Below are 13,489 nucleotides of genomic sequence, written 5' to 3'. Positions count from 1 at the left end.
GAGTCAAACTGGTTCCAGTATCAACTTTATCACGATATATGGGTTAACTGGATTAAATCACTTTGCATGTTTACAATTGATTAACTCTTTGCTGTAGACCCAATAGTTAGCTAGTTACACTAGGTTAATCTAATCCAGCTGTAAAATAACTCATTATATATTTCACTGTCATTTACAGGCTACAAAGTTGAAGAGCAAACCATCCAAAAGTAAGTTCCTCACGTGTTATTTAAATGCTGCACCCTGTAGTTTCACTTACTAGATTGTTATTGTAGCAGATGTACAGAAATCAATTCACAACCAAGAACTTTGACATATAGAATAACATAAAAACAAAAGTATACAGCCAAAACATAATCAGAGCTGGTGGCAGTATAATCAGAATGGAGCATAAATGTCATGCCAACTTAAAGTGTAATAAGTTGAAGAGTCTCAAGCTTTTAACCCTTACGGTTTTCCCAAGGTTCATTCGGAGATGAAGATTTGCTCGACAGCTTATTTGATGATAAAAGTAAGTGAGCAGTTCTAAACCCAACAGTATTATCATTATTTAGTATTATTATGAGAGTTTTGTGCATTATATTGTTTTCTCTCAACATTGTACTCCCCAGAACTCCCAGTAAGGGGGAAAGCAAGTCGCCGTGGACTACTGAATCGGTAGTTGGAGGAAGTTGGAGGAGTTACAATCAATTATAAAAATGAAAGTGAGTTACAATTTTTTCTTCTCCAGCACTTCTGCCACGGATAACATCTTCAGTATGCTAGCAGAGGAGGTAAAAAGGGATGGTGGAGACACTGAGGTATGTAGACCAAGATGTTAAAAGATACATGTAAACATTCACAGTCTTATATATTTAGCACTTTTTTTATTGTTTCTTTGTTGCTTTTTTCTTTTCTGTCCAAGGACTCTGATGTCTCAGCAGCTGATCCCAATGACATACTGAAGAACATGAAGGTAGGTCATTATAATCTGGGGAAATGCAGAGACAAAGTTCAGCTTTGTAGTCGTCTGTACATGGTCTCAGGTTCACTGACAATGTCTATTGTTTTTCTGTATCCTTGTCCAGGATATGGATGATATGGATGCTGACCTTTTTGCATCAAAGAAAAAGCCCAGTTCGGCTCCTGCACAAACAAAGCCGTTTGGCAATGAAGGGCCAAAGGAAGACTCGTCCACGTTAGAAAGCAAAGTAAAACCAGAGGGAGCAGGTAATCTAGTGCAGTGTTCTTGCATAAATTATTTTCTTATTATTAGCTACACTTTATTGCCGGCTTTGAAGTTGGCATTAATAGCAGCAATTATAGAGAGCCTTGTCTTCTCCTCTTCACTCAGATGAACCCAGCACAGAAGGGAGGAAGCCTAACTCTGCACCTTCGTCTACATCACATAAGTACAAGAAGTACAGCTTCTCTGGTGTGTGAGCCTCCCTGTCCCATACATCTCTTAACACTGAGCCCTTACTGTATATAACCCAGCAGTCGCTTACTGATAGCGTTGCCTTGTTTTTCTCAAAACTGCTGCATTCATTTAGACAGTGGTGCTGATGATGATGAAGGTCTTGGTCAGACACCTTACGATAAAGGTACATTAGTGCACGTACTGTATGTGTTTGGCTCTTTACTTGTAGTTGAATAATATCAGTGGGTAGTTTCAGTGAGTGTCTGTGGGTAGTTTAAACAGGAGAGGTAACACACAATAAAAAGTGACAAATGACATTGGAAATGTTACGCAAATGTACAAATCTGAAAGTGAGATAGCTATCCAGTTACAGAGTTACAGTTTCTTTGGTACACCTGTTCAATCTCATGGAATCGAATGCAACAGTTCTCCAATAAATCCTATATTTGTTGAGCTAACTGCCTTGTGTTAAAAGGTGTTTCAAATATTTTGTCCAACCCTGTTTACATACGTAAGGGGGACAGTATATTAAAAAAACATGCCCCTCAGTGAATGCAATCCAATACAACACCAAATATAGTATCGTATTGGTGCAAACAGGTATACTTAATAAACTGTTAACTCAGTGTATAATCATAGACTATATGCTCATACTTTAAAAATATTTGAAACGTGTACATTGTCGTATGTGATATTTAAAAAGAAATTTATCATAAGTCTATACATATTTGATGTCTCTCATCTCATCATTTACTGCTTTACAGTCTGGTGTCCATAAAATGTGTAAAGAATCTTATTTCCGCTGCAGATCTAGACGATCCCTTGGCTGATCTACTTGATGACTTGCTTCCAGATGAAACCAAGCCCGAACCTAAATCTAGCATACAGCAGGCCAAACCTGAAAAATCGGTGCCATCTCCTTTAGCATCTCCTATCCTAAAGACTGAAACATGTGAGCCTTTAATTATCCGCAATTCTTAGGTTTTCAAACTTTAATCAAACAGTCTATTAAGTTCTGTTTGTGTGTGTATATTCTTTGTTCATCAGCTAAGGCAGCAAAAAAACGAAGCGATGTTACGTTTGATGACGATAAAGATGACCTCATGGATGCACTCGGATTTGACAGTGATAAAAACAATCCCAAGAAAAAAGAGACTGTGCTTTGGTCCAACAAGGGAAGGTAACAGCTTTGTTCTCGCTCTCACTCTCTCTCGATCTTATTGTTGTCCTTATTTCTAGCTCTTGGCGATAAATAATTTCAGCTTTAGTGCTTTGGGATGCCGCTAAAAACAAAGCCAAGCTTTGACGATGTTTTACAAAGCATCATCTTTCAGTTTCAGGCATATCAATTCTTTCCTAATTTGGTTTGCCTTCACTTCTGCTTTTTTGTTGCAGTTGCAAAAATGACTAACTTTTCCTGTCTTCTCTTGTATCTTAACATGGTCTCTTTCGCCATTCCCTCTTGTTGTATGTTCTCTCAGGAGTGAGACCCCTCAGAGACCTCGTACTAAACTAGATGAGATTCTGGAGAGTTTGACTTCACCTCGTCTTCTGGAGCGACCTCCGACGGGCGAGAGGAAAGACCAGCCTCAGTCTCAAGAGAAGCAGCAACACGAGAAGACCTTCAGTGTGAAAGGTAATAGAGCACCCTGGACGTCTGCTCTCATAATGTATGAGCAAGCACTGTTTTAAAAGGAACATATTTGAAGACTAATTTTGTTCCTATTGATCAGAACCACTTCTAGAAGATGACCTCACATTTGGCTCCTATCAGCCCACGCTGGGATCCACGCCGAGGCGCCAGTCGCGCAGACCGTCTGTCAGGTGTGTGTGTGTGTGTGTGTGTGTGTGTGTGTGTGTGTGTGTGTGTGTGTGTGTGCGCGTGCGTGCGTGCGTGCGTGCGTGCGTGTGTGTGTGTGTGTGTGTGTGTGTGTGTGTGTGCGTTCCAATCATGGTGTGTTTTATGGTTGGCTTTTGTGCCTGTCCTGGTAAACTTAGTCTATATCCACGACCTTCCATTTCCGGGATTACTCCAGTGCCACAGGACATTCCGCCAGATGCATGTAATTTCACCGATGTCCGTTACCTTCCTCTTTCTTTGTGTTGGAATTTTAAACTCCGGTGGATTTCTGAGGACTATGGTTAACTGCTCTTCAGATCTCTGCAGGTTAAATCCAGACAGCTGGCTAGACTATCTGTCCAATCTGAGTTTTCTCTCGCATGACTAAAACAACTTTTGAACGCACACATGTTCCATCAAAACATGTTCCTTCCCGAGGCTATTTTGCAGCGGCTCCATGCGGAGCTTAGCATTGCCCATGACACTTGTGATTGGTTTAAAGAAATGCCAATAAACCAGAGCACGTTTTTTTTTTCCCATCCCGGGAATGCTGTGTGGACTAGCCAGACCATCCTCTACATGCTGCGGAGGAGGGTCTAGCTAGTCCAAAGCGAGACTATGGTAAACTGAACTTTTTTTTTTTTTTCTCTCTCATCATCAGATTTTCTACAGATGTCAATCCCTCTACCCCAGAGAAAAAAACAAAACCCACCACCCCCACAAGGCACCGCAACTCAGCTGACTGGCTAGGCCTCAAGACGAAAGACGACCACTTTTCAGAGGGTGATGCCAAAGGGACTTCAACAGAGTCTCCAAAGACTCCTTCCTCTCCTTTATTAGAGAGAAGACCCTCCCTGACTGGTAATCATGCCACGTCTGCTGCAAAAATGCCAGCCTTAACTGAAAATATCACCAAACATACCAAGCCAGAGATCTCTAAAAGCCAGCAGAAAGAGGAGGAGGAGGAGGAGGATGGTGATGATTGGTTAGCAGGAGCCTTGAGCAGGAAGAAGGCTATGTCAGTGTCAAACTCTGAGGCAAAAACAACCAAGCAGGAAAACTTTTTAGCCCTGGGGGAAGAAATTAATCTGGAGTCGACAGTTAGGTACAACAACAAAAAAGAAATACAGTGACACATACGATGACAGAAGAAGCTTGTTTCTCAGTACTGAATGATAACTTGCTCTTGTTTTCAGTAAACAAGTCACTTCACAAGCTCCCAGGGGCAGAGAGGACACTCTTACATCTGTCAAGGAAACTAGGTAAGATATTTGTTGTGTAGAACCATTAAACACATGAACAGTTTTTTTGGTGCTATTTTTATCGTTCTCCTTTTGTTTTGTGCAGCAGCACTTTTCTTGGTCAGCCCAGCCCCACTGCTCACTCCACTCCTGTCAGAGAGACGAGGACCAAGCCAGGTATTTATCCAAATAACTACTCTTCACTTACATGTATATACTGTGGCATCCCAGGGGACTTAAGGCAAGATCCACAATAGAAATAGACTCAGTGCCCTATCTTGCACCCGGCACAGCGCAAAGCCCGACATAAGTGTCTTTGCTAGTTTAAGACCGACGCAGTTTTCAGTTTCCCGTCCAGCGCCCACATCGTTTAAATAGCAAATGCACCAGCGCCCATCTTTGCGCCCATGGGCGTACTGGTCTTACAGGAGGTGAATTCCTGGCGTATTGCTATCTTGAGGCAGCGGGAAATTATCGAACCATTGACCAACAAAAACTCTTTAGTCATAGACTACACAGCCACCACCCAGCCTCACCTCCCCCCCACCTTAACATCCTCCTCAGCAACCGCTCCCCATGCTAACGTAGACCTCGGACAAACTCTCAATTTGTCTCATCCCTCAGATCGCCCTCCTCAATTTACTGGTCCTTTGCCAGTCCATGCTGCTAGCATTAGCCACGCCCAACCCCAGCCTCAGTCCCAACCTCATCACCTACCATCCAATAATGGATCCGGGGTGCAAAGAGGGCCCAGTCAGCTGCAGTTGATCAACCCTATCTCTACTATACCGCCTGGCTCAATGTGGTGTAGGTAATTTTGGGGAAATATGAAGTCGTTTTAGATACAGTATTCACTATTTGCTTTATGTCTAATGTGAGCAGGTCAATATGATCATTACTCACGGTCGTTTTCTTTTCCAGCCGTTCCACAGCAAAATGCATCAACTGCTGTCCAACAACAGGTATGCATGCTTTTTTGTAATAAGGTTGTCATAATTTGGGTGATCATATTTTTTTTTTTTAAATCCTTTCCATATCTTCTGAAAAGGTGACACTTTCAGCAGACAGTCTGCAGCAGCTGCTTCTACAACAGCAGGTTAGGAACATCAAAGTCGCCACTTCATTCAAAGTGTAAGAACACATTTATCGCCTGGTTCATGTTTGACTTGATTACTCTTCTCCTAAAGATGATGCAGTCTCAGCTGCTGTGTCTCGGTGGTGTTGTGGATCCAGGGGTCCTGCAGAGACTCAAAGAGAGAGAGCAGCAACCTGGAGATTATCCAGTTTTACAGGCTCGCATCATCCAACTGGAGGGACAGGTACATTAATGTTCCTGTAGTGATGAGAGGGAAACAAATTATAACATTCCCTGCCGCCCCAAATTCCCTTCCTATGTTACCTCCATGTACATGTACAGCCTGAAACTCCTGTGTGTTATTGTCCAGGTGAAGACATTGCAGCTGGAGCGAGAGCAAAGCCAAATGTTGCTAGAGAGTGTCCAGCAGCGGCATAAACAGGATATGGAACTCATGGAGAACACACACAAGTAGTTTATTCCTCAACCACATACACCCACTCTGTGTTTTAGCGCACACACACACACACACACACACACACACACACACACACACACACACACACACACACACACACACACACACACACACACACACACACGTAGCGCAAATGTGCATCGCCTGTTTACATGTTTACCAAACATTATGCATAATTCCCTGCACTTCAAGCAGCTTATGTGTGTCTGTATGCTTAGAGCAGATGCTGTACATATATTTCTGTGCACGTCCAGGGCTCGTGTGAAGCTGCTTGAGGAATCGGCAGCCCAGAGGGAGACACAGGCGCGGCAGGAGTGTGAAGACCTAATGGAACGTCTGGCCACTGTAACACGATCAGCTGAGCAGGAACGCTCCGAGCTGCAGAACCAGTACCAGCGCAAACTGGCCATGGCCCAGCAAGACAGAGACCGCGAGGTGGAGAGACTCAGAGACCTGCAGAGGTACACCAGGGAAGCCTTTTCTATAGTAACAGCATGGTTCGATAACAATAACAAGTACTGTATAATGACATTTATTCAATGGTTATAAACATGTGCTGACTGAAGTCATGGAAACATACACAAATGAGTAACGACAGGATGAAAAGAAAAGGTTCCATAGGCAACACAAGACAGAAACATAGCCATGACTAAATATAGTCTGGAACGTGGAGCAAAAGACCTACTCTGGGTTGTACTCAACTAAATTGTTCATACAGTATAACTCAGTAAAATAACTCTGCAAGTCCCAGGATATTATATTTTATACTGAATAAATGACCTTTAAGTTCACCATATATTTTGTGTATTTGTCCTTCTTTGCCATCAAGGAAATCTGTCTTGGAGATGAAGAAAGACCACGAGGACCAGGTCCAGAGGTTGAAGAAATTAAAGGACGAGGAGATTGATGCAGTTACAAGCGCAACATCTCAGACCAGGTAAGATGTTATCAAAGGACACCCGTTCCCATTTTCAATTATACTACTCCTGTAAATACTATGTATGTAAATAGTATGTGCGGTTTGTGCTTTTGTGTGGCAAATACCAGTTTCAGTGTGGATATTTCTATGACACACAGTATGTAGCAAGAGCAAACGACTGCAGGATGGTTTTATTCTATTTTGGAATTTGTTTTCTGTATCCAAACTGATTTTCAACACTGACCAACCATTCTTGGCCTGAATTTAGTATGTCTGCGTTTCTTTTCTTTTTTTTTTGTCCAGGTCTCTTACAGTGGTGATTGAGCAGATGGAGCAGTTCTCCTCTCGGCTGGGGGACATTTCTTCTCGGGTGGAGAGCACACATGAACACACGGCTCATGGCCTTGAGCAGGGGACACGGCACAGAGACGAGCAGCTTCGAAGTACCTCAGACACACACACACACATAAATGTGCACACTTTGTACAAATAGGTCAAGCTACGTGTTGTCAAATAGCATACTGTAGTTGGTATCACATTGCGATTAGGTGAAGGTCGTTCTCTAAATGCCCGTTACAGTGATGCAGGACCGTCTGGCCCAGCAGCAGAAAGCCATGGCGGAGGAGAGATCGTACCTCAAGGAAATCATTTCCAGGATGGACACACAGCTCAATGAGCAGCAGAGACAGCTCGAGAAGGTCAGGGCAAAATCAGACTATTTGTAGTGTTACTGTCGGCTAAGCTAACCTGGCTCCTTAAACAACAAAACACCGCTGCTAAAGGTTAACTCAGCTGGTAAGACTAATCCCCCTGTCTCCTTGTCCCTACGTGTCACGTTTAACATGAGGATGAGACTAACTTGTCTGAGTGAGTGTAGGTTTTTCCTAATTCTGAAGGGGTCAAACTCTTCCATGGATCTTCATGTCATCATGAATCTCCCACACACATGCTCATCTGGCTTATCAAGCCATGCACACACACGCCCCTAATGTCACATGTCAGTATTACATGATCTGCGGCAAAACTGCAAAATAGGGCGCAAAGCGCAGCGCAGGAACGTTCTGGAATTGGTTGCGGCTTGAAAGGTCAGCTGCAACTAGGTCAAAGTTTAAATAATTTGAACTTTAAGCGCAGCACACAGCGGCAATTACATATACAAAGTATCTGTTGCATAAGAAAAAAGGCTAAATTGGTTGAGTGCAAAATTGCAAAGAATACAAAGTAGGGGCTTGTTGGTGAGGCTGAATGCAGAAGCGAAAAACTGTTTTTATGACGAGGTTTTGGGAGGCGTTCAAACTGTCCGGTGATCGGCTACAATCTTTCCTGCCCGCCTCAGCATCCTGGAGGCGTGCAGGTCCTAGAGAGACGGCAGATTGCAGCCAATCACCTTCCCAGTTGAGTGGATGATACCCTACACCATTTGTAGAGAACTTTACAGTAGCATTAGTTTTGACCTAGCAGTACACCACAGGTGCATACAAACAAACAGATGCAATGAAGACTGATGTTTTTCCCCTTAAAGACTGACGATCTTTTGTATACCTCAGGAGCGCTGGAAGATAACAGCAGAGCAGGCCAAGGCAGAGTCAACCCAAAGAGGCCTTGAGGGAGAGCGACATGCCCTTAATATGCAGATCAACATGGAAAGAGAGGAGCTGGAGAGAGCTAAGGTGAGCCTGGTGAACATCCACATCTATCTTGATTCTATGCGTCTCCCACTTACCTGTCCCGTCTGTCTCTGTTCCCATCAGAGTGCACTACTGGAGGAGCAGAAGTCAGTGATGCAGCATTGTGCAGAGGAGAGGAGGAAGCTGGCAGCTGAGTGGGCCCACTTCCACGCCATGGAGAAGCAAAGGCATGAGAGGGCTGAACGGGATATCAGCAGTCTCTTGGAGAAGAGAGAGGGCTCCATCATCAGTCTGGCACAGGTGATCCTCTTTTCAGTGTGACTATGTTAACATCACTAAATATGATGGGATATATTTATAAAGTACATTTTGTTTAGCTTCTCTGGACCCCAAAGGACAAAAGAAATGTAATTTTCCCTGTTTCTGTTGTAGGAACAAGCTGACTTAAAGCTTCACACTGCAGAGCTGAAACAAAAGGAGATGGCTGTGGCACAGGAGAGAGAGACTCTGGAAAGACTGAGAGAAGAACTGGACAGAGAGAAAGAGAGAATAAGCAGCACAGCCTTGAGACTCAAGACACGAGCCCAGGAGGTGGAGGCCTTTAGCAAGGTAGATTGACACCAGGCAGACCCCTACGTGTAGTAAACTATGTCCTATCTTAGTTTTGACTCACTATGCTCTTTGCAGCTCGCGGCAGAGAAGTTTGAGGAAGGAGAAGGAGCATTGCAGGAGGCAAAACGCGTGGAGGCTGAGCACGAGGCAAGGCTCAGAAATATCCACTCCCAGACAGAGTGGCTAAGGCAGCAGGAACAACGAATCCTTCAGGTGCGTGTGTTACTTTCCTGCAAGACCACTCTCTGTGATATTCTTCAGATTGGGCTTCTATTTTACAAAAAAAATATGAACACCAAATAAATGGTAACAGCGTGGTAGTACCTGAACACTTTTTATTACAGGAGCGAATGCGGTTAAGTCATCTGCAGAAGGACACAGAGAGGCTGCAACTAGACACTCCGATTACCTCTTTAGCACAAATGATTCCACCCACTTTACCAGGTGAGGTCAATTCTGGTAATTGACTTTCATTCAACAAGTAGTTACTCATGCAAGTTAAAAATAAACCCATTTAATAAGTATAACAACATTATTGTTGTTTTTTTTATCTGTAGATGCAGGTTCAGTGTTGCCAAACCCTGAGCTGTCATCGACCCTGAACATTCCCCCTCCTACTTCATTTGCCAACTCGCAGTCCATGGCTCTACAGGCTAGTCTGGCTCTGTGGAAGTACACTGCAGAAAAGGTAACCAATAGAAACACTTTGCCTAAGCTTAAAGTCACTAATAACGTCACGTCTCCATTTTGTGTTTAAATAACTATTTGCATAGCACATTTTCATACAATTAAATGCAGCTCAAAGTGCTTTACAGTGTGGTCTTAAAACAAAACAAATTAAAGAAAGAGAAACTACATAGAAATGACACATAAGAGAAGTTCATAAGAGAATGAAAAACAAAGGCATTATGCTAAAAGTAGAAAAAAGTGGCCGTAGAAAAAGAGCTAAGAACGAACCACATTAACTAAATGCCAGCCTGAATAGGTAGACCTTCAGTTGAGTTTTTAAAGTCAGAGCTTGCGTTCTTTATATAACAGGGCAGGGTGTTCATCTCAGAGCGTAGAAGCTGAAAGCAGATTCTCCACTTGCTTTGTGGGCTACTTTGGGAATAGTTAATAGTTAAAATACCAGTATCAGATGATCTGAGGGCTCAGGAATTAAAGGTCTAATGTATGAAGGTGCTAGATCATTAAGAGCATAGTTAAAAGAACCTTAATTCTAAAAGATGTGTAGCCAGCGTAGGGAAGCTAAAACAGTTATGAGCTTTCTTTTCCTAGTTTTGGTGAAAAGTCTTGCAGCAGCAGAGTTTTGAATTTTAGTCCATGATCATCTAGATTGCTGTGTGACGAACCTTTAAAAAGTTGATACTAGCCTAACTATCTTGGTATATGAGCGGCCATTGCATTAGTCATCCAGGAGCTTTTATTTTATCATCAGTGATCAATACTACATGACATCTGATTTCACTAGGGCTGTCAGCATTAACGCATTAATTATTTTTTAATTTTTTCACTTCACTCGGCTTTGCGACCTCTGAGTAACCCATCCTGCTGCTGCAGGCATGATGGAGAAAGACCGCAGCAACGCAATTATGAATGGCGCTTTTTATTTTCTAAACTCCAGGATGTGTTGAAAGCTATATGCACATCGTGTAAAGCCGAATTTAAATATCACCGAAACACAAGCTTGAGCTACTACCGACGAGCTAAGCATAGTAGTACAGTTAACGTGACTAAGATTGATGCTAGCAGGCTCAGGCAAAGCACTATTTTGGAGAGTGCCAGTTGCTGACCTGGAAAATAGAATGACTACCGCTCTTGCGAAATGGGTGGCCTGTACAACACGGAGAAAGCAGCCAAACTAGAACTGCTGTAAAGTGATGCAAGGTGATCACTGGACATCAATTAGTTAGGAGTTACTGCACACTATATTGACTCTAGATTCACATTTCTTGTTTACAGTAAATACAAATCTTAGTCACTTTCTTTGCATTCATGATTCCTAAATCAAGATACTCCTAAGAACTGTTTTCCATTATGTACTTAACAGTTCTGAAATTTTAAGTAGATTTTAATAATGCGATAAAACATGCAATTTACAGAAATTGGATTCCTTAAATTGTTTGACAGCCCTAGATTTAGCTCATGTACCAGTGGTTCGAAAACCTTTGCTAAATCTGTCACACACACTATTGAAAACCAATGAAACCACTGCAAACCATTAACTGCTCATGAGATGTGTTGATTTTGTTGACTTCAGATTCCTTAAATTCCAAAGAACAGTTACTGTAAGTTTTTGTCAGTATGAAATTCATCAACACCTTAACTTTGCTGTGACTGGGCATTCCCAGGCCAGTGTGGGGATATCATCTCTCTTAGTCCTGGTCTTCTGAGGCCACACAGCTAAATACAATTTTAAACAGGCCAACTACTACATGTGAAATCACCCACAACGATGCATTTAGCTAACTACACTGCGGGGCAATTATTCTGGTTACCTATTGTTAATATTACTTTCTCTACACAGGACCGTGAATACCTCCGAGATGAGCAGATCTTTTTAGAGAATTTGAAGAAGAAATCTTACAAGTTGCCCTTCGCAGATTGATCTAGTAGGATTTGTTACTTTGTGTGCCATAATGCTTGAATTTTTATACATCTTATTAAACATGTTTCAGAGCAAATGTGTTTATTTTTAATTCAAACAAATTACTGCATTACATATACTGTGACAGACTTCTGAATCAATCCGGGACTGTTGTGTCTGCTTACTCATCGATTTCATCTGCAAGTTACAAAAAAAAGAAAAGAAATTAGAACATTTACACTAATTTATACAAACTACTATAGTCCGCTACAGTTATACTGGTCCTGTATCTGCAGTCAAGCCTCAGGTTACCATGGGTCCACACTTAAGTTCAGACAGGGATAACTTTTATCATCACTGGCTTGACTTTAATCAGCATCAGTTTCACCTGTAAAACTTCTCAGCACCCATGGGTCTTCATGGTCTTGCTCCGCAGATTGTTAAAACCTGTAGGAAGAAAGTTAACATCTGATTAAGTGTTCAGATTATGCACACCAAAGGCAAAATGTTTGACAATATTTCTCAGAACAGCTATTGCAATCGTCAGTTATCGCATAAGACGGCACTTCCTATGCAGCGGTTTTCATCACTGAATCAGTGGCAACGTGGATCACAAGAAGCATTGGGGTTACACACCTTTTCACCAGGCCTCCTCATTTTCCATCAATGCCAAGTGGGACAGAAGAACCATGTTCCTGGAACAAGACATTGCATTAGTGATAGTTCCATCAGAAGTATGGGACTCCCACACATCAGTCTGCAGCTAGCTAGTCAGATACCATTAGTTTCCACAATTTTTTTCAGACAGGGATAACAAACTCATCATATACACTGCAGAAAGTCAGGAATGATTATCACCACTTAAGCCAGTTTTACCTTTCATTTCGATGAAAGACGTTGCACGTCCCCAGGCCCAGCCTCTGTCGCCCCTGGTCCGGTCCTTCGAGGGCCCCTGGGCCTTCACGGCCACCAGTGGCAGTTCACCAGACCCCAGTGGGTCATCCCACGAGTGGTGGGCCCATAGGGTGGAGGCACGTCGCTTGTTGTGCTGTGCCCGGCGGGCTCCGTGTCAAACCCGGCTAACAGGGGCTCGCCGACGAACCTTCCCTCTGGGCCTGGCTCCAGACGGAGGAGCTTTTTGGGGGATAGGTAGCTCTCCCTGATGATACGATGAAGTGAGCCGAATTACACATCAGCCAAAGCTGCCTGTTAAGTTAAATATAAAATCAAAACATTAACGTTAGATCCCTAATCAAAGACATCAGGGCACGAGCCAAAGGAAGGCCACGTGTCTGTCTTGAGTTAAAACGATGCAACGCTTTCATTTGTCATGTTACTTCACGCGCCTGAGGGGATTAAATGCATGTCACGTTACGCTGATTGTCCAAAAATCACCTTATATTCCCCTTTGTAACTTTGGCCCAACAGTCTTCTTGCACGTGTTACCCTAAACTTAGGATAGCTAGCAATTAGCCTAGCACGCTAGCACAATTCATATGGAACCGCCTTCAGACTTCCACATAGGCCTAGTTAAGTCTAATTAACTAATCATACAATATTACCTGTTCATGGCGGCTCATCTGCAGTTAACTCCATAATTAGATATAAATGCATCACATGTGAAAACGCCATGCTGGAGAGCTGCCGAGTTGGAGCTTTCCAGCTCCCATCTACCACGCTGCCAATGAAGGAGTGCAAGAACGAAAATCT

The 13,489-nt window shown here is 42.8% G+C and overlaps 2 protein-coding genes, 1 long non-coding RNA gene and 2 other non-coding genes across 9 annotated transcripts in view; 2 read left to right on the top strand and 3 right to left on the bottom strand.

Moving 5' to 3' along the window:
- Positions 1–3,243, top strand: part of LOC120574885 (cytoglobin-1-like) — an 18,261-nt gene extending 15,018 nt beyond the window's left edge. The window contains exon 5 of the transcript XR_005641918.1: positions 3,224–3,243. The gene's annotated coding sequence lies outside the window, so the exon portion shown is untranslated. The remainder of the gene's footprint in view (positions 1–3,223) is intronic.
- LOC120574884 (fas-binding factor 1 homolog) overlaps positions 1–11,876 on the top strand; it is a 12,439-nt gene extending 563 nt beyond the window's left edge. Inside the window, exons 2-32 of one of the 5 annotated variants that reach the window (XM_039825379.1) lie at positions 179–209; positions 464–511; positions 612–657; positions 731–800; positions 905–955; positions 1,068–1,209; positions 1,334–1,414; positions 1,533–1,583; positions 2,208–2,351; positions 2,447–2,579; positions 2,881–3,035; positions 3,133–3,223; positions 3,901–4,344; positions 4,436–4,501; positions 4,590–4,657; positions 5,105–5,287; positions 5,402–5,442; positions 5,529–5,576; positions 5,668–5,799; positions 5,926–6,026; positions 6,288–6,494; positions 6,863–6,970; positions 7,256–7,395; positions 7,532–7,650; positions 8,500–8,622; positions 8,704–8,880; positions 9,013–9,189; positions 9,268–9,405; positions 9,537–9,636; positions 9,750–9,880; positions 11,720–11,876. In XM_039825379.1, the coding sequence (XP_039681313.1) occupies positions 179–209; positions 464–511; positions 612–657; positions 731–800; positions 905–955; positions 1,068–1,209; positions 1,334–1,414; positions 1,533–1,583; positions 2,208–2,351; positions 2,447–2,579; positions 2,881–3,035; positions 3,133–3,223; positions 3,901–4,344; positions 4,436–4,501; positions 4,590–4,657; positions 5,105–5,287; positions 5,402–5,442; positions 5,529–5,576; positions 5,668–5,799; positions 5,926–6,026; positions 6,288–6,494; positions 6,863–6,970; positions 7,256–7,395; positions 7,532–7,650; positions 8,500–8,622; positions 8,704–8,880; positions 9,013–9,189; positions 9,268–9,405; positions 9,537–9,636; positions 9,750–9,880; positions 11,720–11,800 (3,627 nt within the window). In that variant the 3' untranslated portion in view covers positions 11,801–11,876. Of the gene's footprint in view, positions 1–178; positions 210–463; positions 512–611; positions 658–730; positions 801–904; positions 956–1,067; positions 1,210–1,333; positions 1,415–1,532; positions 1,584–2,207; positions 2,352–2,446; positions 2,580–2,880; positions 3,036–3,132; positions 3,224–3,900; positions 4,345–4,435; positions 4,502–4,586; positions 4,658–5,104; positions 5,288–5,401; positions 5,443–5,528; positions 5,577–5,667; positions 5,800–5,925; positions 6,027–6,287; positions 6,495–6,862; positions 6,971–7,255; positions 7,396–7,531; positions 7,651–8,499; positions 8,623–8,703; positions 8,881–9,012; positions 9,190–9,267; positions 9,406–9,536; positions 9,637–9,749; positions 9,881–11,719 lie in introns of all 5 variants that reach the window. The other 4 variants (XM_039825378.1, XM_039825380.1, XM_039825382.1 and 1 more) reach the window with 4 other exon arrangements.
- LOC120574886 lies at positions 11,865–13,489 on the bottom strand. The gene is made up of 5 exons (XR_005641919.1): positions 13,342–13,489; positions 12,656–12,985; positions 12,416–12,474; positions 12,168–12,226; positions 11,865–11,977 (listed from the first exon to the last, which is right to left on the bottom strand). It is a non-coding gene; the product is annotated as an uncharacterized LOC120574886 (long non-coding RNA).
- LOC120575520 lies at positions 12,076–12,145 on the bottom strand. The gene has a single exon (XR_005642011.1). It is a non-coding gene; the product is annotated as a small nucleolar RNA R38 (small nucleolar RNA).
- On the bottom strand, positions 12,300–12,373 carry LOC120575508. Its single transcript, XR_005641999.1, has one exon. It is a non-coding gene; the product is annotated as a small nucleolar RNA SNORD49 (small nucleolar RNA).

Source organism: Perca fluviatilis, chromosome 15, assembly GCF_010015445.1.
Source record: "Perca fluviatilis chromosome 15, GENO_Pfluv_1.0, whole genome shotgun sequence".
Classification (NCBI taxonomy): Eukaryota; Metazoa; Chordata; class Actinopteri; order Perciformes; family Percidae; genus Perca; species Perca fluviatilis.
The sequence above is the reverse complement of the archived record's forward strand: the minus strand, read 5'-3'. Positions and strand labels throughout refer to the sequence as shown.